The 22401-nt window shown below is 42.9% G+C and overlaps 1 protein-coding gene across 12 annotated transcripts in view; it reads left to right on the top strand.

Moving 5' to 3' along the window:
* The window catches only part of WWOX (WW domain containing oxidoreductase), a 795240-nt gene that overhangs the window by 176485 nt on the left and 596354 nt on the right, over nucleotides 1-22401 (top strand). For all 12 annotated transcript variants that reach the window (XM_019505508.1, XM_019505506.1, XM_019505507.1 and 9 more), the window contains one exon: nucleotides 3055-3143. In XM_019505508.1, the coding sequence (XP_019361053.1) occupies nucleotides 3055-3143 (89 nt within the window). The remainder of the gene's footprint in view (nucleotides 1-3054; nucleotides 3144-22401) is intronic.

Below are 22401 nucleotides of genomic sequence, written 5' to 3'. Positions count from 1 at the left end.
GTGGGGAGGAGAAGATGGAAGAGGTGTGCATAGGCACAAGAAGGTGTCAGAGCAACGTTAGTCAAAAGAAGCTACAATGAAAATATACAGTACATCGATTAGAGCTGAGATGTGGTGTGAAAACTATTGAGTATATGATTGACTTGGGTATCTAATGCTGCATTCCTGGGGCTTCTCCCTCTGTTAATCTTTCTTTCTAGTCAGGATTTTCCCTTGCATTCCAATATATTAAAAAAAAACAATGGGCTTGGGATGCTCGTCGTGTTTGAACTGTTGTGCTGCCTGTTTCCTCTCCCCAAATGTGTACTTAATTTGATACACAGTCTCAAATGATCCTTTCTGCCAGTTGTGGTGTAGCAGCCCCGATCTTGCAAAAATAGGAGAAAATATGCTTTGTGTTGCTTTAGCTCTCACACGCACTCAGATGTATTTTTTCCACTTGGGATATTTTGGAAATATCTCCTTGAATTACTCCAGAAATGTTTCCATTGACTTTTATCTTTCTCTCTAACCTTGTGTCTATCAAACCTAAAAAAGCAGCAAAAGAGCAAGTAAGTTAAACTGTTTGAAATAAAGGGTCCTTGATTGTACTGACTGAGGAGAATGGATTGTGATTAGATGCTGGTCTCAGTTCATTGGTTGAACTGGCAGAGTAGAAACCCGTATTTGTAGCTTGCATTTGCTATCTAAGTATAACAATTGGCCATTTGTCATTTTTAATATTTTATTCGTGCTTTTTAAACTGTCCTTTGTACACCTACAGTATATCTAGTCTAATTACTCCAGTGAATTTCTGCTTGTAAAGGTAAACTGGAGGTACCTCATGTTTTTCGTCTGGCCTTGTAATATTGCAGGCACTTCCTCTCCATGCTTGGACTCAGTAGCAGAAACTGGAAACCTGATGCCCAGAGCAAGAGCATTACCTGAGTACCAGTGTGTGGACTTGAATCACCATCCCCAGGACCATAGCAACCAACAGCTTGTGGTTTAGTCTGTTGAACTACTTGAAGGTTTTTTGACCTCCTGTCCTTGTGTTTGTAGTATTCTTGTTCTTTTCCCCTTGGAAAAGGTAGCAAAATGTTTCAGTTAAAAAAGGGAAAAAAGAAAAGAACAACACAACTGAACCCAAATGTCTACTAAGTAAACGACTTGGGAGTGTACAGTAGAAGAAGAGTTGCAGCTGAGGAATACTGAGTTATGTGGGCTATCACTGACTCACTGATTTTCTGAATCTTGAACAAAAAAAAAAAATCACCTGTGGGGCAAAATGAATTCGCGTTTTTGTAAGTGCATCTTTTGAGGGTGCAGTGTTAAGACCGTTTCTGAAACAGTTATTTTTAGCTCTTTCTAACATAAGAAACTCATATTGCCTGCTGAGAAGTGGACCATTGGAAACATTAGTTTTACATAAGACTGGAGACATAAGAACTTGAGAAATATCACATGCAGTCCTATTTGTAATAGGCAGGATGGGTGCTTGCAAGTAGAAGAAAGTGAATCAGGGAAGTCAGTGGGGGGTTTTGAAGCTGGAGACACTGGAAGCACTTGTGTTTGCTGCTGCTTGTGAAAAAAGGTCCCTCTGGGCCCGTGATTCGCTACCAGGGTGCCGGGGCAGCTTGGGAAGCCACAGGATCCTTTAAAGGGTGCCACAAGGTGTGGGCAGATAAGCCAGATGCAAGGAGATAAGTAGATAAGCACAAGCTCGGGCTCTTCCCTGCTTGGCCGTTTCCCCACCCTCCAATACTTGGCCTCTCTGCAAGGTGGTAGGCACTGTACTAGATATGTTAGTTTTTGAAGTGGAGTGCTGCTCAGTTCACAAAAAGTATGGAAGGGTGACTTGAGTATAATGGGGGGTGCTTCAAGTCTAAAAATATCGAGAACCACTACTTTCTACTATCTTTACTGCTAAAAACTGCACCCACTTTACCATGTCTTGATGTTCATAAAGCCCATCACTCGGAAGTCCCCGTGGGCTACCAGTGTTTTTCCAATCCAGCATTAAGTTCCCAAATGACTGCAGTGTATCCCCATGTTCGATCTTCTTTCTTGTACTTCTGCTCATGATCAGCATGCCCATTGTGTATTTATAGGAGGCAAGTTGGGAATAAAAAATGGTTTTGGGAAGTCAGAAAGAAACTTTTCATCAGTAGCTCAAAGGAGCCACAGCCTGCTTGAATTTAAGCACCGGGGTGCCCATCATCCTTCCTGTTTTCCAGTAAAAATAGATTGCGAGGGCTGTTGGCCACAAGGTAACATTTTTGCCTTGTTTTTCACGGAGGCTCGAAGTCAAAATAGTTCAGTTGAGGTACAGATAAAGGACTTTGAACTGAGCATGATATTGAGGGTCATTTTGACGGATAGCATTAGCAAATGTTGGTGAGCTTGCACCTTTTGGAGTGTTGCCTCTAGCTCTATTCTCTGGAAAGTTGGCTTTAGGAGCATGAGCAATTTTCTCTGAAGATGCATTCGCAGTCCTGTTAAACTTGTGTAAAATACTCTTTGCTGAACAAATGTTGATTTTTATTTTTTTTTTTAATTTTTTTGCTGCTTCTCTGTCAGCTGCTACAGTCTGTCTCAGGACAAATATGTGCAAGGTTGAATTAAAATCTGAATGTTTTGAAGTATTTATCCACTGTATATTTTCCCTGTTGTTATAGTACATTAAATATGCATATGATTTTACACAATACTGCTTGCTTTGCTTTTTAGTTTTTTATTCCATGATTTGCATCCTCACAAATTCCACTAGCCAAATGGAAGGAAGAGAAGATCACATTAACCTTAAAACTGTTGGGTGTGAATTCCTTGTGTTATGTAAAGGTATACCGTGCATACAGTCTGTGTTAGCAGAACCACAAAGTTAGAATACAGCACTTGGCATTGAGTGTCGCGCTTGTCCATTCAGTTTGATGATTTATATTTGCTGTGGGCTTCTAATGTTAACCAAGGGAATCAGACATGTTCCATAACACATTTACTGTAACACGATACTGTGAACTAAACTTGCTGTTATTTATCTTTTTTTTTTTTTAATTTTATTTTCTCTTGTTCCAGCATAAAGCCAAGGTAGAAGCAATGACCTTAGACCTCGCTTCTCTTCACAGTGTGCAGCACTTTGCTGAAGCATTCAAATCCAAGAATGTGTAAGTACTTAGAGAGAGGATTATATATCATAACTTCTTGTTATTTTAATGTCTTTATCAGCTGAGCACAATTGATGGAATTCCTCACAGTTGGATTGACTTAGAAACTACAGTAGATTCATGCAGCTTTTTCACAAGACTCGAATGGTCTTTTTAATGTATGTGTTTTTACATCAGTTAGAGTGTATTTATTTTTTCATTATCAGAAAATTAATTAGGGGTGTCTGATTGATTGTATATTTCCAGCTCTCGTGGGGCACTGATACTCCTGTGGCTGTTGAAAAAGGCCAAAGCTAAGATATATCAGAAATGGCTTAGACAACTTTTGCCGTTTTGGAAGACAGCCTGAGGTCAGAAATGAGCACTTCCCAAGCCTGCTCTCATGTGTGCCGTCTCTCTCTCAGCTTAAGCATTTAAAAAAATGGACCTATGGGCCAGGCGCTCCATTTTCCAAAGTGGTCTGTGAAGTAGTTTGCAATAAAAGTTGAAAGTTCAGGCTGGTAATCAGTTCCTTTAATAGGCCAACTTGCATTGAGAAACTCAGGTACACTTGCAGACCATTTGATTCATTTAGCTTTAGCAGATCGAGTCACAAAATTTTGAAGAAATGATTTGGCATCTGTAAATATGAACTCTTGATACGTTCCACCCCTTGTGCTTTAACCTACAATTAGGCCAATTGTGTTTGCTTGTTGTGCCTATTCAAACCTAGCAGTATTTTCTTTTTCTGCAAATGTTTCTGTAACATAAGCCTCCTACTCTACTTCTCAAGAGAATATGGCCTCTTACATTGCTTTGAAAAAAATGTAGAGAGGGAAAATTATATATATGATTTTTTTCCTCTTGAAATACTGCCAAAGCTAAATCTCATATGGATAGACAGATGACATTTTAGTACTTACAGGCCTTTTAGATTCAGAGAGCTGTCAAAACTGAGTTCCAACATCAGTTACTTCACTGCCAAAAATCCCGTGTAATTATATTTTTATCCTATCACATCTTCATATATTAAAACTTTCTTTTGTATAAAATATAATGACAAGTGGTGGAAACATTACCACTTTTTTAATACTAGCCCACTCTCACTGTGTTAGCTTAGATATGTATTCTGATTTTACTCCTCTATGTTTTTTTTAAGAAAGTAAATGGCATAGAAGGTCAGTTCGGAAGGCCCCTTACTGACCATGGTGTTTAGCATACACCTGTAAACCTGCATGGGGGAAATATGACCAATTCTAAATTTATGGAGGGCCAAGGGTATCCAGTGCCATCTGGAGAAGGAAAAGCTGCAAAATGAGTTTTTCTATGCAAATCTTGTGTCAGTTTTGTTTTTTTTACAATGCATGAGTAGTGCTGACTCCTCTTCCTTTGGCTCTGTGTTTTTTTAGAGATTGGAAGCTTTGCTGTTGTTTTATTTTCTTTAGCACAGCGCTTTGGACAGTCATAGTAGTAACGTACTCGTGCTCGCAGTTTTTAACCTTAGATTTGTTTTCAGATATTTTCATCCTTAGCTTTGCTGAGAGGTGTGTGAGTGCGTGCATGCGTGCGTGCATACGTGCGTGTGTATGTGTCTGGCAAGATTATTGCAACGATTACAGGAAAGCTCAAGGTCTGCATCTGTCATGAGACTTGTGGGGTTTTGACCAAAATGAACTTCTAGCAATATTTTTGTTTAAAACTGTGATGCTGGATGGAAGCCAGACCCCACATGCTGCCTGGAGCAATAGATTTTTTTTTATCTGATGCAGAAGAGCAGTTACCTCCTTACAGTCATCTGCACTGGCAGGGGAATGGACTAGAAGACCTAATAAGTCTTTCCATCCCTGATTTCTGTGATTTAAACTGAGTCTGGGTATGGTCAGAAAAGCAATTATGTAGCAGTAGCATCTTGTTACTACAGTGCCTGCTCTATGTGTCTTCCAACACAAATCTGTACACTAATTGCTTTTGTCTGCTTGTTTGTTTGCATTGCAGCAGTGTCCAGAGGCCCCCCTCAAATTACCCTTTGCAGTAGTTTCTGTACAAATCGTAGAAGCAGTCTTTGCCCTCCCTCCAAGCTTTTGCAATCTATGGGGTAGGTGGTTGACCCATCCTTCATACTTAGAAGGGTAGTAAGCGGGCGCAAGTAGCTTTCCTATGGCGACTATATCTCTCACTTTACATATACGTGTAGAAAAAGGGGGGACCAGGGCTGGCACACCCTATCCAGCATTTCCAACATACTGATCAGGGCTCTGTGCCCGGGGATGGACGCGGTTTCACGTACACTTGCAGAATGCCTGTTTCTAGAATTCCTGGTGCTGCAGTGATGGTGGAGTGGCAGACAGGAAATGTGCAAGAGCAGAGTCTTTTATGACACTGATAGAAGTAATAGCTGAGTTCTGAGATGTTTATGGTTGGCGAGGGTGTCTCAGGCAAAACAGCCACAGCTTTCAAGGGCCAAATAGACCTTTCAGCGCTGGCCATTAGGAAATAAGAAGTGTTGGGAGAACAAATCTAATTCGATGTGTATGCAGTACTGGGAAACAAAGAGAAATTCCGAGAAGCAGATTTTCCAGTGCCTTTCCTGACCAGGGCCCCAAGTCAGAGCAAGTATTTTTCTTATCTCCCGTCCCTGTTACTATCAGTTGATGGAACAATAGGGAACTGTTTGCTTCTTTTTAAAATTCTTATTTCCCACCATGAGTTTATTTTAATGAAGTCCTTGGTATTATTCTGTTGGTGACCTCTTAGACTTCTGGAGATAAAAAGAGGCTTCAATAAACTTCATAGCTCTTTATTGCTTTGGTGACCAGCTTCCAAGGTCTCTAGCATCTGTTGCTCTCAGGTGCTACTCCCCTGTTGATTGGGACTATAAAATGAACTTTTCCGCCTCTTGGGGTCAGTCTGTGATCCTGGAGAATAATACTGGGTGGCATCTAATGCAGAACCACTGCAGTAAAGAATTTGGAAACACCTGAAATATCAAAGCCTACAGCAATCTTGGAGTGGATATCTGAGAGTTTCTAGGTAACAAATCAAGCACTGTAGAGAGAGGGAGAGACAGGAAGAGATTTACCTTCTTCAAAATATATGAGAATCTGAGGCAACGTGAAAAACGAAGAAAAGTCATCCTTTGCTCAGCAAGTATTTAATGAGTGCTGGCTATATTAAGAAAACAAATGGTGCAACAGAGGGAGCAGTGAGAGACCTTTTCAAGCATAAATAAATAATAAACGGGGAAAGGGAGTTACTCTGGAAAAAACATTTAATACAAATTGGAGCCGTTTGATAGACTAGCCAAGAAGGTTTTTCTGTGTCAGAGGAGGAAGCAAACAATTCATTTTCAACTTATCAAACTTCTGAAAGGTTCAGTAACAACATTTTGCTCCTTTTCATATTTGTTAGATACCATGGCCTTGACCATGGGTACAGTTTGGGCTTATGATATTGGTTGGCATATGCTAGTAAATGTTTGCCAGACTCCAATAAAAGAAGGCAAAATTCTTGTTCTCCTAGAGACTGGGAACAGTGAAAAATATTTTTGTATCTGAGTTAATGCAGCTGCTTTTCTTCTTCAAAACATTTGAATCCCATGAAGGCTTAGATTAAAGCACTGGAACATGGGTATGTGTTGAGCCTTGGGAATCGTATGATCACGACAGAATCTCCGCTTTCATTAGAAACAAAAGCAAACCATAATATTTCTAGCTTTTGTCATCCCAACAAATTGGGGAAAAAGGGAACCAAATCTAGTTGATGCAGACAGCTGAAAGCACAGCTCTGAAAGATGTGATCTAGTCCAGGCATAAGTGACAGAACATTAATCACCAGAACCTGGTTTGGGACCCCATGGACCACTCTGCTACTTCCTGGCTCCGACGAATGCATCACTTTACAGGGAGAGAAGTGGACCCCACGCCAATTCACCTACATGTCTGGGGGAGGTAATGGAAAGGAAGGGAGGGGAGAATTCTGTCACCCCACTACTAAGTGGGCAGTTTATTTGTGGTCAGGGTCTGTCTTGGAGTGCGCTCAGTGTCTCAGATTGCTTTACTGTCCCATAAGAGAAGGATTGTGAGTAGGTACCTACCAAATTCATGACAGGGGTGGGCTGTGCAGCGGCTTCTTTAATCTCAAAGGTTCCCCCGTGCGCCCTCCATGTGGTTGGTAGGTGGAGATGCCCCAATGCACACCATTCGCTCCTGATGGGCAGGGAGGCAAAAACCATGGTTTTAAATATGGTGCCGTTTTTGTCGCTTGCTACTGATTGGCCAAGGGGCCCTAGCAGCCCTGATGATTGTTGCTGACCAGCCGGAAGACATAGGCAATGTGTGGGGGGGGCCAGGGGGGCATATGCCCCCCCCCCCGAGAGGGCGGGGGTCCCCCCTGCAAGGGGGACCTCCGGGAGGTAGGGGGGCCAGGGGGGCATATGCCCCCCCCCCCGAGAGTGCTGGTGTCCCCGCTGACAGTGAGCACTCCGGCAGGTAGGGGGGCACAGAGAGCGCTACTGCCCCCCCTGAAATTGGCTCCACCAGCGGCGGAAGTGCTAGCACTTCTGCCACCTTGCTGCATACGTAAGTGCTGGCACTGCAGCCATTGCTGGCACGCTTGGCAACTGGGTGCTGGGGACCACCCCGCCCCCAGGTTGCCAGCTGGCTGGTGGGGGCCCCCCCTCTCCCCAACCCCCTTGGTTGTCCCCACTGGTCATCCCCCAGAATTGGGGGGCACCAGTCGCCCATGCTGGAAGGCGAAAACAGCACTATATTTAAAACCACAGTTTTCACCTCCCCAGTGATTAGGAGTGAGCAGCAAGTGGTGTGGGGGGTGGGGAGAGGGGCACATGGGGGAATCTGCAAAATCAAAGGAGCCACCGTGTACCCCACTCCTGCCAATTCACTCCTGATCAGTGGGGAGGCGAAAACCATGGTTTTAAATATGGCGCTGTTTTTGCATCCTGGCTGGTCAGCAACAAACAGTGGGGCTACCAGGGCCCCTTGCCTAATCAGCGGTGACTGGCAAAAATAGCACCATATTTAAAACTGGTTTTTGCCTCTGCGCCCATCAGGAGCTAGTGGCAAGCAGCGGGGCCTCTCCACCAATCAATGGTGGGGGGGCAGCACACAGGGGAACTTTGAAATTAAAGGAGCTGCTGTGCAGCCCACTCCCGCTGTGAATTTGTTAGGTCTCTAACTATAAGAAGTGAAAAATGCCAAGAATTTAAAATATGGGGTGTGCCTAAAGGTTTCAGAGAAGGAAATGCCTCATGGAAAACCAGCTCGAGGATTTACGTTGATACTGACTCATTTTACTCCCCAGTTTGAGTCACAGCTCTTTCGTGTCTCTGAATGTTAGTACAGATTGCATGGCACGTCCCCTGGTAACCTTAGCTCGCTAACTGAAGATACCATGAAGAGTGGCTGCCCTTCCCCTTCCTCTTCAGAAGGATTCCCTCAAAGTGAAAGTGTTAACACTGGTAGGAGGGTAAGTGAACGCATTTCAGTCCTGCTACAGGATTTTACTGAAATGCCTGCTAGATGGAGGCCAGAAGAGAAGACCTGGTTTACCGTTTCCCAGATCCAGAGGCCCTGGGTGGGCATCTGCATTATGCGAGGGATTGTGGGCTGCATAATTCCTTGTTATCGAGTTACTGCCTGAGCAGGCATATGTCATTCACACTATATGCATCTATGACTTAGTCCATGCAACAGAGTTTTGCTGGCTGAATTTTGAGTTTGTCAGTAGCAAAAGCTAGTTTGCAGTGGCAGAAGCAAACCACCCTTGCCAGCAGAATAATGTTTCTCCTGCCATCCAGTACTGCCACACCTTCTGCAGGTTGCCCTGGTCCTGTCCGCAGCAGGTGCCTTTCCTGTGGCTCACTTTGTGCTTCAGTAGCACAGTTGCTGAGTGGAGCTGCCAGAAGCACGTGGGTGTGCGTGCACTCAGGGGCTGCAGGGGTGCGACAGCTGCTGGTGGCCTCCTGAACTCCTGGCAGAAGAACAGGAGTTAGTGGAGACCAGCGGTGCTCAAGCTTTTATCCCCACAGACCAGATGAGTGGTGACAGAGCCCGGTGTTCAGGATTGGGCCCTGGGGCACTGCCGCCTGGTTCCATGTGCTGGGATCTGGTGCTCGATCCGGTGGGCAGGGCCCGGGGCTCCCCACAGGTCTGGAAATGTGGCAGCAGGGGAGCATTTGCCCCACTGCCAAATTTCCAAACCCATGGAGAGGCCTGTGGGCCAGACGACTCAGCGCTGCAGGCTGAATCCGGCCCACAGGCCCAGGAGCTGAACACGTGTGTATACAAAGGTTATTTTCTAAGTGTGTTTGGTGGGTTTGGGTCCATGGTATTTGCCCAAAGTGTAGTTTTGAGGATCATTTTGCAGAACTTAATTTCCTGACATGTAACATGGTTTGATCGTCACATGCTTGACCAAACCATTTTGCTGTTATTGGCAGGGTGATCTAATGCCTCAGCACTAACATTTGCAAACCAGCTTTCTATCATGTCAGTATTTATCCTCATTGTACCTGCCAGTCCACAGCACAATATCATTGTCCAGTTCAGCACTGTAAGAGCTCTCTGCTCGGGAACAGACAGTAAGTGTTATGCTGCTGCTGGAATTTGAGGTGCATCTTCAACATGCCTCAAGCCTGCTACTTGGTGCCCTCTGGCTCAAATTAAAGCTGCCATGAGCTAAACAGTGGGAAGTCGAACCTATTTTTATCAACATTAAAAAGGCAATAAAAAAATGCAGTCTTGTTGCTGAAAGAATTCATTTTATTTACAAAGTATAAAATAGCATTTACCAAGCACTACCATAATAGCAATATCTGGGCTGATGGTAACACTTCAGACTTGTGCAGCCTGTTTTCATGCATAGATTCTCACTGCAGCTGTTTTCCTACACTTAAAATAGGATATTTTGTGGTAAGATTTGGCATATCTTAACTGGTTAATCATTTCTGTTGTAGCAGGACAGCAGTTATGAATTATGGTTCTGCACTTGGACTACCTAGTCTCTTATTTCCCCATCCAGGCTCCGAACAGGGAGGGCCAGATTTTCTGTTGGCCTCCCTTTAATATGCCCTCAAAGTCTGTGAGTGTGTTCATTTTTCATGCTGCAAGCAGACGCACTCTGAAATCTTGTGGGTGCAATTAAGATTTCAGAGCCTCCTGCAAATTTGCCCCAGAATGCTACTGCTCTTTCTTTGTTGAATTTTTTTTTTCATGCTGCCATTGACATGTTGGACGCTTGTTGGATTGTGTTCATTCGTTTAAATCTTAAGTATAATTTAATAAGTAAAAATATAAACAAAGTCTGTAAGATCTTTGGCAAGTTGTTGCGTAAATAATTCCTAACACCTGAAAAAAACCTGAATATAGGAGTTGAATAAATTGTCAGCAGTGACATTATGCCAGAACACTTAGAAGTTCTATAGTAGATTATTTTCTTGCCAGATACAATTCTTATCACAGTGTATTGTACTTCAGAAATTTGAATATATTTTCTTTATAAGTCTGTAAAAATCTGTTAAGCCTTTTGGCATTTATAGAAATACTTTCCATGAATTAGAACTAGTAACAGTGGAACTATTAAATTTGTCTTTTGAGCTTAAAATACGGCTGGCATCCTGTCAGTGCCACTCAGACACAAAGCTGTGTTCCAGCCAACGCAGTACATTTTAAGAGACATCTAAAAAGTATCCAGGTTGACTTAAATATGCAAACAAATTCATAGTTGAGAAGTTACTGTTGCAGACAGCACATATCTTAAATTTAAATAAGATCAAAGGTTGACTGCATTTGAAACATACATAATAAAATTAGGGTGAAACATTTTCATGTGGTGGTACTGTGCCTTATTAAGACCTGGGGATTGGCTTACTGAATAAATGTTTCCTCTTTCCTAAGCTCTCCTACACAATTACCCCCTCTGGGTTGTGTGTGCGTGTGTGTCAAGCCATGTGGATCCAGAAACTGTTCATCAGTATTTTTTTAAATAAAAGGAAAAAAAACCCCCAAACCTCTCAAACTTGAGTCCCACCTTCTCCACAGAGGCGTAGATCACAAGGATCTTGCCGGATTGTTTTAATTTGAGCAGAGGTAATGGAAAGGGATATGATTCTTGTGGACAGCGAAAGTATTTACCCCTTCAAATAGGTACAGGTATTATTTAAAAACGTAAGAATCAGTTTTAAAGTGAGTATAGAGTTTACAATGCATGCTAGATTTAGTTCTAATGATATACACAAAAAAGATTTCCCCATTGTGCCTGAGTCGCTGTCAGTTTAAAACCTGAATTTAAATTTTGGTAGAAAGATGCTTATGTGGCACTTTCAGAGCAGTATTGTCGAAAGTGTGTGGACTTCCCACTTATCTTTGGAGGGTGACTCTGCTTCTTTATCAGATTACAGAGAAGAAAAGAGTTTGTCTTCTATTTCTGACATCTAAGGCTATAGGGCCTTTTTCTACCTTTCAAAGTACCCTCGTGCTAGCTTTAGGCATTTTGGCTCAGACTATATCTAACTCCTTGGCTTTGAAAATAAAGAGAAGGATGAAAAATGAGACCTCATTCTTTTGAAATGAGTTTTGCCTCCTCTTCAGTACAGCCAAGGTCAACGTTGCCTTTGGTGCCAAAAGGAAATTTGAAGCTGTTGCTGGTAAGATATTTGCCCAAAGTTTCAGCACAGCGAGTGGTGTTGACCCATTTCAAAGGAAGTGCCTCTTTGCTGCATGGTGGCCCAGTTGCAACAGGAGGAGGAGTGCAAGGTGTCCCAACTTGGTCTTCACCCCTAGCTCAATGGTTAAAGCACTGGTCCGAGATAAGGACTTGAATCCCTTCAAGCAGAAGAGGGAATTAAACCTGGGTCTCCCTTTTAATGGGCGAGTGCTGTACCCATGAGACTGTTGTATAATAAGAGGGGTTGTGGCATCACCACCATTAACGAACTTGGAAAGTTCTTTAAAAGAAATGTGAGAGGCTCCAATCTTTAGGAGTGGGATCTGGGCTCTGGATCCTAAGTGAAGGGAAGCACCTCCCAGCAGCACTGAGTAAGGTACAAGTAGCAGGTTTTAAGACTCATTTCTGCCCTTTGTATTTCCTGCTTGGCTAGCTCTAAGCAAGGACATTTTGAACATGCTGATTTTCACGTTTCCCTGATAAACAGTGTGAGTGTTTTGGAGCCCATTTCCAGGATCTTGTTACTTTCCCAGGCACTCTGAGAGCCTAGGTATCTCATTGAGATCTTGAGATCTACTCTGTGAGCCAGGCCAGGTAATAAGCCCCTAGTAACCAACTCCCTAGAAAGAGTCCTGTCTTTTTCCATGACTTTTCACCAGCTCTGAGGGCCATCTTACAGTTTAATGGGTAAAAATAGTATGTATATTTAACTGATCTTTCCTTTTCATAGTAGGCAAAAGTAATTAATGCATGTATTAAATGTGTGTGGTATATTTGGTGCAAAGGCGTTATACAGGAGGTGATTAAAACACATTGAGGCAGAATTTTTTGGCACGTAGGCATGGATGCTTTACTGCTGACATTAGACAGGCCACACATATACCACATGTGTCTTAATTTTGGAATCCAAAAATTTGTGTTGTGCTCTGGAAAGGTTGTATTTCTTCATTAGCTGTTCCCAAGGCACAAAAAATCCCAGAGGATGTCAGAGCACATTAATTTTTATCATGACATGGAATCTTTCAGGTCTGAATGGCAGCATGCAGCTGCTGGGGGCTTTGTGAACTCTATTACAGCTCCATATATCTCTAGGCAAAACAGAGGAAGGAGTTGTCATTGGCAAGTGAAATGTTCAAAATGCATGAAATATTTTATTGTTTGAATGATCAACCCTGGTTCTGAAAACATTATCTGAGGACTTTGCTGTTCTCCATGTGGCGTGTCACATTCTTAACGAAAACGTTCAATAGCTACTTCTATTATATACAGGGTTTTTTTTTCTTTTTTTAATAAATAGTTTGCCCATGTGGGTAAAAATTGTACATCTTGAAGCGTCTGCTGAAACAACAAATCGTTCCATAATTATTGTAGAAATGAATGCTCACTGTGCACTTACAGCTAGTTTATGCCTAATACATACTGCCTGTAGATGTGTATAAATAATGAATTGCAATCAGGGTTTGAAAAAATGCACTTGTCCACTTACAAGTGGAAAACTTTCCCAGGTGAGTGCCTGTAACAGCAGAGCAAAATTTGCCAGACACTGGACACTTTCTGCTTCTGCCTTTCCAGGCAGCAGACAGAAAGAGATGCTCCTCCTCCTCCTCCTCTTCCTCCTTCACTGTTTGGGATGTGAGGGGCAAATGAAATCTTCTGACAAAGTTAGGTGGAAGATGAGGGCTTGCATTAGGGCTTGGGGTCTGGAAGAGGAAGAAAGGAGAAAGAGGAACCCCCTTTTTGCCCCTCCAGTAACCACTGAGGAAGGAAAAGGCAAAATTCCAACTTACAAAGAAGCTCAGACCAACGTGAAAAATGGTAGGGCTCGCAACAGAGGCTGCAAGGAGTTATCAGATAGGGCACCTTGTCTTTCTCACTCACCCTACATCTTTCCCTTAAAAAATAAAACAAGTGCAAAGGATAGCGAGGTGAAGATTGAGATGAAGGAGCTGGTTGACACTGTGTTGTAGGGCCCGTCTGTATGATGGCCTCAATTTCAGGCTTTCAGTCATGGTAGGACGTGTTTTGGATAGGGCTGTACAAGAACAGGTGGAGTGAAAAGATCTGTGGTTTCTCAGATCCATGGATTGCCCAAATGGGCAAACTATTTGGTAAAAAAAATCCATGGATTTTTCTCGGATCCACAGTTTGGTTTGAAATGCTGCCTTAAGGGGGCATAGTTAGGTGAAAAGCAGGATTGATGCATCTTGATGGGGCCATGTCTCGTGTGGCACTGAAGATGTGTTAACTATGTTTAAAGCGTGAGCGTCTGTGCATTCAAGCAGTAAAATATCTGCTAAGTGCAATCACCTCATAGCAAAGTTAGAACTTTTCTGCAGGGAGAGTATCTCCAGATTGTATTAAGTAGCATATATTCAGCTGTCGTGGGACCACTTCAGGGGCCAATCAGCACACCTTGCTGATTGGTGGTCCTAACCCCAGCTCCGTACTGGAGTCTTAAACCAGCTCTGGTGTGGTGCCAGGGTTCAAGATGGCACCATAGTCTTGAACCTCTGGTATGGTGCCAGGGTTGGGACTGACAGTCAGCTAATAATCATTCCCAGCCCTGGCACTGCACAGGGGCCAGTTCGAGACTCTGGTGTGGTATCAGGCTGGGACCGACAATCACCGAGCTGTGCATAAGAGATTGTGTTAGAGATTGTAGTAAACATTACCTTGCGACTGCCCAGAACATGCTCTACTTTTAGTACATCTGGTAATGCTTACTACGATGTAAATAAAACAAGTGCTTAGTGTCCCATACAACAAGGCCCTTAGTGTCAATGCCCTAAAGGTCATATTTGCTAAAACAGAGAGGTATAACTGAGGCTCAGGTTATAACCTTGGGGGCGTGCGAGACACAATCCAAGACCGTTACAATGCCTGAGAATAAGGAAGTGCCCCTTTCGGGATCCCAGTGGAAAAAAGAAATCAGGCATACTGGTATACTTGGATGATATAAGCCTTTTCACAGAACTGCTGAAATCGGGATAAGGGTCAGGGCTTTGGAGTCCCAGGTAGGTGATTTTGATAAGCCTAGATCAGTCCTTCTGTGTCTTACTTGAGACCTTAACAGGAGGGGAACAGGGAAGCAACTGCCTGCAAATCCCACCAGCCAAAGGAGCTTAAGTGGTAATGGAGTGAACTGTTATCCCAAGGTGGAGGGGGGAAGATTTACTTTGCATCAGTTGCTCCATGATAGCTGTCTTGCATACCTGTTTCTCTTGTGCAAGTGGAAGCCAGACAGCAGCAGCTTCATAAGGGGCTTTGCTTCCATTAACCAAGGACTAGGAGTGGACATATGAAAAAATTACAGTGGAAGAGCTGATGCACAGCTGGTCCTCCCACTTTCCTGCTTTTTAACTTGGTATATTTTTTTCATTTGTCCATGGTACGCTCTGGGGTAGTTTGTTAGAAAAAGAAGATGAAGCTTACCTTGACCTTCACTTTTTTTTATAGGAGCTTAGTATCAAAAGCAATGAGATGTATATTTTGGAAGGCCAAATGGGGTGTGTGGGGGAAGAAGCATTTCTGAGACCTAGTATTTTTAACACTGCATATCACATTTGCAACATGTGACACAGTTAAGTGTGAGAGACACGGCATGTCAACAAATTAAAAGGTCTCTTAGTGCTCTTATTTCATTTCTAACCTTTGGGAAACTCATGTCTGAGTTTACAGTAATACCCCACTTTGGGATAATTTCTGTACGAGTTCGGAGGGTGGAGTAGGTGTTAGAAAGGTCAAGTGTGGGATAACATTACGTGTGTGTTAAGAACGACTTCCCAACTTGCTTGTCTTTGTGTGGGATCTAACTTCTTTGTTCAAATGTTGAACTTTTAAATTTATGTTCATAGAAGAAAAAAACTTCCTCCTCACCGCAGGAGAGGAAGAGTAGGTCTGTCTTCTCCCTGTGTCGCAACATTTATGCCACCATTGTATCCGCAAAGAATATCAGTGTCTTTCTCTTCCATTACAGGAGGACATGAACAAGTTACTTAATATTTTCTGACTTCTTATTTGTGATCATTTGTATGCAAGAGGAATTTACTGGAAAAGTTTTAAAGGGTCAAGCTTAGCATTTAGCTCTGAACATAATGCTACCTGTGTTCATTCATATTTCTTTTTTGGGGCAGTTCTGTGGTCAGTGTTTTGTAGAAGTACTGCATAATGTGGGGGTGAGGGCTGAGCCCTGTATAGGCAATGGCTTCTGGATGCAGAGGGACAGTTGCTCGTAACAATGCTCAGAGTTTTTTGACCAAAAGGAACAAGCTGAAGCATTTTAGTGCATTTCCCCTCGACCTTTGGAAGTGGGGGCAGGAATAATTGCTGATCAACAGTATTAGATTCTGGAAAGTGGTCCAGCAGGATGAGTTTGGATGCATTTCCCTTGCCTGTGAATAGGAGGAGGTCATCCATCAGGGCTACAACAACTGTCTCTGTAGCTTGCCTTAGAGTGAAGCCTGTCTGACAGGCATCCAGAAGACTGTCAGCTAACAGATGGCATGGGAGACTATTTTTTGCAAGCGTCTCAATCAGCTTTCTTAGAAGAGAGAAGTTAGACACTAAGCATTAGTTTATGAAGTCACCAATATCAGACACTTATTCCTTCAGTACTCCTGAGACTATTGCATGGTTTTCAGTAGGTAACAGATTCCCTTCTTTAAGTCATTGACACACATTGCTAGTGGGGTTTGTTAAGTGTTATTTGATGTTTGTCATCATCACGCAGGAAAGATGTGTGTTGGTGTCATATCAGGTGGGTCAGTTTTCTATCATGACTTCTAGTTTTATGAATGACCTGGATTCCTGGAAGGTGGACATGATGTTTCTGGTCCTGTGGTAGGCACGTTGTTCCTGCTGGCCCATGAGAGTAGCCGGGATGCAGGGGATTTTCTCTGTAGAATAGGATGTTTCCTCGCAGCAAGTGATGCCAGTTTCTGACACTGAGTTAGAAGCAGTTTTCAGAACTCTGCAATGGAAAAGTGCTGTGGATGTGACTTTGCTCCTTTTGTGGTGGGGGAGAAGGCACATAGCTTTGCCTCTTTCTTATTTTTTTTTGGGGGGGAGGTATGACATGGGTCTACAGTTGCTTATGAGGCTTTGGGGATATGGCAGGGCCTCTTCTGTTGAATGTCTGTACAATTCCAAACAATGTGAACTTTTCAAATCACTTGAGGAGCGCCCCAGATGGTGTGACATTCTGCTTCCTGGGAAGATTTGAGCAGTATTCCCTTTGCATAATATTCTGAGTTAACTATTTCATTGCATTTGAAATGGGAGAATACCAAAGCCAAGAATTGTGTTGACATTTTGGAGAGTGTTTGTTTAACCTCCTAATGCACAAGCTGCGTTTGCTGGAAAATATTATCCTTCCATTTGCAAATCTGCAGTAATTAATTCCCTGGAAAGTAGCTCCTGCTGCACACAGCCAGTTCGCAATACTCTTGACAGAACATAGTTTTGCATCATATGCTAACAAATTGATTATTAAATTCCATAAGTAACTGGTGGAACTAGATATGACTTAATTTCTGCATCTCTCTAATGTAATCAGTTATTCTGTGTCAAACAATGCATTCTGTAAACAAAAAACACAAAACAAAAAACCCAAACCAAGACAAAACAAATAAAACAGTGCATTCAAGCAGTGCACAACCTCTCCTCCATTACTTACAATAGCAGATTCTGCATAAGCAGGTGTGATCTGAATAACTTGCCCGGGTGCAAGAGTTGGTGACACATCACAAGATAGCAAAACCACACAAAACTGTAGGTATTTTCACTTCTGAGATTCCCAGGGAAAAAAAAACCCTTGCCAATTCAGAGTGCTTTTTTAAAGTAACCAAATTCTACTGCACTTATAAAGGTAGGGTGAGTTTTTTACCGTTTCAGTACTGCTTACAGTCAAAGGACTATATTCTCAGGTCTCAGGCATGCCGTGAATGATAAGAAACAGTGACTGTATACGGTACTATGATGGAGCAGCTTATGTGCAAGTCCCAGTACATTCTTAAATTGTAATAGTAGAACGCATTAGCTCACTTGGCGCAGTGTAAGTCACTGGCTGAAGACATTTTAAAGAGGCATAGGGGTAAATTTTCAAAACACTGTGCAGGGTTTTAGCTGTACAGTGCTTACAGAAATGTCAAATAGGAGTCATCCGGTTAAAGAGAGCAGCTTTGTAATGTCAACAGTAGGAATAAGCACAATGGAAAATCCTGGTTTGCTGCTGACTTCTTGTTGTTGTTTACCTATAGCTTTGATAAAGGATTGTAGGGGCCGGCTTTAGATGCAAGTGGATGTTTTTTTTTCCTAGGGTTGGTTACTAAGGGCATTGTAGACCAACCTAGCATTTCTAATGAACTACAGAAATCAAGGTCATAGTGCTGCAATCCTCCAACTCTATTCCAGTTATAAAAGTGGACTTCAGTACCAGGCGTCTGATATGAATTGTCACGTACCTTGAAAATTCTGCTACTGCACAATGAAATGTTCAGTGGAACAAGACACGGCACCTTGGAGACTAGAATCTACCTTTGGTGGCTGAAATTCATAACCGTGTGACGGCTGGTACATGACTAATGTGAAGAGAGTACGTGATCTCTGCCCATTTCTTAGTGGCTAAGTGTCCACATCACAAAAAACTACCATCAAAATTGACACTAATTGGCCCCTTGTTAACAGTCTCACTAGAGAGACAAGTAACATAATGGACACGGATCCTGAACTATCCTCTTAGCCTAAAAGGTGGTCTTTTCAGGACAGAAATGAGGTACAATGGCAGTCTCCATCAATGCTGCCCTTGAGGTTTCTGCTCTTTGGATAAATGGAGGACTTCTTTTTTCCAGGGCTGTTGATCTTGCATCATTTGTGAACACCAAAACTAACTAAAATAAATTACTTACTATATTCAGCCAGGATGTTTGATCAACATATTTCTGCTTTTATTAATGCCCTACACATCGTACCATTTGATGGAATGCTATAGAATCATAATTTTACAGCCTCTCTCAGACTTAATTTACTTAAAAAAATGGATAGAAAGATGATGTTTGAAAAACAGAAATCTGATTAAAAACAAAGAGTAATGTCATTCTTTTTCTTTTGTAAAGCCCAATTAAATGCCTTTACAATTAAAAATTCATCGCATTTTATAGTTTTATATTATGGAATCCTCTTTTTAATTAATTTTGCTGACAGGTTTAAGTATAGGGTACATATTTTGCCTCTGGTAGTTATTGTATAATTAACATTAATGAAGGATATTAAAATTTGGATAGGGAGAACAGAGTCCCGGTTCATATGTGGGCTCATTCTGTCTTGTGTCCTCTTAATTCAAATTGCATTCTTTCATGCAGTTTTCACTTGCCTTATAAATCTGAAGGCCAACTGAAAGTAACAACAGGGGACGTTCTTTTTATTGTCAGTTGTGTATTCAGAATTCACAATGTGATGTCTTGTCATAAGGTCATTGCCAAGTAGCAACTGCAAGGATTATTTTAATATTTTTAAAAAAATAGCATTTTTTTTTTTGGGAGGGGGGAACCTCTTGTTTCTAGGAGAGTAATGCCTAAAATCGGTTCACCAGCTAAATATATGAAAAGTGAGGGATTGCATACTTCCACTATAAGCAGAGCTAAAATTTAATTGTGTTTCTTGCTTTTTTATGCAGAAAAATTGCAAAAATTAACAAAATATACTGTATGGCATATTTAAAATAAATGTACATTAGGCTAAACCTTGTGATGCATATGATAAAACCCGTGTGAATATGAAGGGGTTAAACAGACCCTGTACTGAACTGTTCAGCGTGCTGTTCCCAGAGGCTGAATCTGCACTACCTTAAATAGCAGTTTTGCATACCGCAGGGGGATAAGGTGTGGCCACTGAATCTGTTTAAGCGGTGGCTGGCCTTTATGGCTAGGGACAGAAGTTACACATAAACTGGTTTAAGTGAGCAGAAACCTGTAACAGAACATGAAATTCACTGCACATAAACCAGTTTCAAAATGGCTGAAATCGGTTTGAGATAAACCTGGTTGAATGTAGTAGCAAACTCAACTGATTGATGTCAAACTGGTTTATGAAACTTCTGTCCCAGACCTCTTCCTGGGATAAGTCAAACCAGAGTTCCCCAGCATGCTCTGCAGCCCTGGTCTGGACTGTGCTGTCTGCTCCAGCAGACCCCATAAAAGAAAGGGGGCAAGGAAGAGGTTTATTCCCCCCCCTTCCATGTCCCACCAGCACAGACCCCAGCTGGGGTCTGCCAGGCAGGGGCACAGCAGCCCCTTCCAGGCATTTATCCGCTTGCTGTTCTAGCGGCAGGGGCCTGGCCAGCGGGGGCACAGCAGTCTGTGTCAGGATGCTCCCTCCCCCCACCCGCGCTTAATGAGGTCAAGCACTATCTGGCATGGCCCGCTGAGGTGAAGGGGGCTTATACCCCTCCCTCTCCCCACGGCAATGTGGGGCGGAAATGCCTGACATGGGCTGCTCTGCCCCTGGGGCCCCAGGGACAGGGTATGGAGGGGGGAATTAAGCCACGTAATCTGTTTGCTTTTTGCTGCCTTGAGGTCTGGCCACACCCTGGCTGTTGGAGCCATGAGGGTGGGGATGGGAAATGCCTGGCAGGGGCTGCTTCTTCCTTGCCCCTCCAAGCACGCCCTGCCTGAGGTCTCTGCAAGCCAGGGCGGGGGATTAAACTCCTCCCAAATCATACTCAGGCTTGCCTGGTCCTGTCCCCACTCCCCCCCCCCTCGTATAGCTTCCCTGCAGCTGAGGGCTCAGTCTAGCACCCTCCCCCCCAGCTTCTAGCCTGAGCCACTGCAGCCATGTGCCCACATTTCCCGAGTCAAAAGTGAGTGTCTATTCACTTACAAACTGGTTCAATCTATGCAGGTTAGGCTAACCTGCAAAGATTGAATCAATTCAGGCTCTGGCTTTTTTAATGTCTGTCCCTAGCTTATATGAGAAGCACAGTAATCTTGGGTACTCGTACAGGCTATGACCTGGATTAGTGGAGCTCAGGAGCTACTGTGTGGGTGCCCTGCACCCTGGGGGGTCACGTACCTTTGCTCCAGCACACATGGGACTGCTGTGTCCTGTCACTGAAGTTGCAGTTATTACAGGATAAGAGGGTTTGGTCTACTCCCAAGAACTGCAAATGGATAAAAATGACTTATGTAAATTAAACCTGCAGATCAATAATTTGTAATATTTAAGTGCTCAGTGTTTCCTGTTTGTTTTATATTTGTACATTTCAGTGGACTTTTTACATGTCACTTTTGTGACCCGCTTTCCTCTCTTTCACTTAGCCAGGATGTGTGTATACATATCTGAGGGCAGTCCTTGCCCTTTTGTATCTACATATTTCAAGAATGTTATAAGACAGCAGATACATGATGGTAAACTACGCTGCTTTACATGGGTTCCATGTTGCAGCATAGTTCTAGTGAAGGTGTATAGCATAGCCCAAGAGTTCCATAATTTCCTTTTTGTTCCCTGTTATTTATTAGTATGGCCACAATGCCCAGGACTTCATTGTGCCAGGCATGCTCCATAAATATAGAACAAAAATATGGTCCCTGCCCCTGAGAGCTTACAAACCAGGAAAATCATTCTTGCAGGACCTTTGTGTGAACTTTGTTCTATCTATTCAACCCTTCTGCATGAAGTGGGTTGCACCAGGATGACATGGGACAGGCTTTTTGCCAGAGTATTTGAGTAAAGATACAGTGCTGCCCTTTCATAGACACAATACATCCTCAGTTTCTTTTCCAGGTGCAAAATGTGGGACCAGATTTATGAATATAGGTTGTACCTAAGCTAAAGGAGAGCAGAAACTCAGCCTTCAGAAAACTGTACTTCCTGAACTTTCCTGAGGTTTCAGTATTTCTCTGAAGTGGTCTGTGAGCCTTAAAATAAATACATAAATCCCACTTCTGTTCAGATACAGATATTGGACTTTTGACCACTGATTGATTAGATAGGACTACTGTGTTTTTTGACCACCACGTTAGGGTGATTTTTTTGTATGCAGCTCAGGCACATGTTTCTGTGCGGGGTGGGTGGCTCTGGGTTCTTGATTTGGTCTGTGGTTTCTGCTGCTCCTGTTTTTTTGTCTCCTGTTGTTGTAAGGTTTCAAAGTATTGAGATCCTTGCAGCAGACTCTTCCTCCATTTAGGGTGGTCCTGGGCGATACTCTCGCATGAGTTGACGTTGATGTTGCGTTTTTTCAAGTTGACTTTGAGGACGTTCTTGAAGTAGTTCCTCTGACCTCCTCTTGAGTGTACACCTTGACTGAGCTGGGAGAATAAAACTTGCTTTGGGAGTCTTGAGTTGGATATCTGGATGACGTGGCTGGGCCAGTTAAGTTGGTGTCACGCGGTCATCATCTCAGTGTTCATGGTGTTTGCTTGTGAGAGGATGCTAATGCTGGTGGGTCTGTCTACCGGCTGGATTCAAAGAATCTTTCACAGGCAGCATTGGTGGTACATTTCCAACAACTTGAGTAGTCTCCTGTACGTTGTCCATGTCTCAGCTCCATACAGTAAGATGGGGATCATGACTGCTTGATAAACCATGAACTTGGTTTTGGATC

Source organism: Gavialis gangeticus, unplaced genomic scaffold (assembly GCF_001723915.1).
Source record: "Gavialis gangeticus isolate Ggan-Ray unplaced genomic scaffold, GavGan_comp1, whole genome shotgun sequence".
Taxonomy (NCBI): Eukaryota; Metazoa; Chordata; order Crocodylia; family Gavialidae; genus Gavialis; species Gavialis gangeticus.
This window is presented reverse-complemented; position numbering and strand designations above follow the sequence as displayed.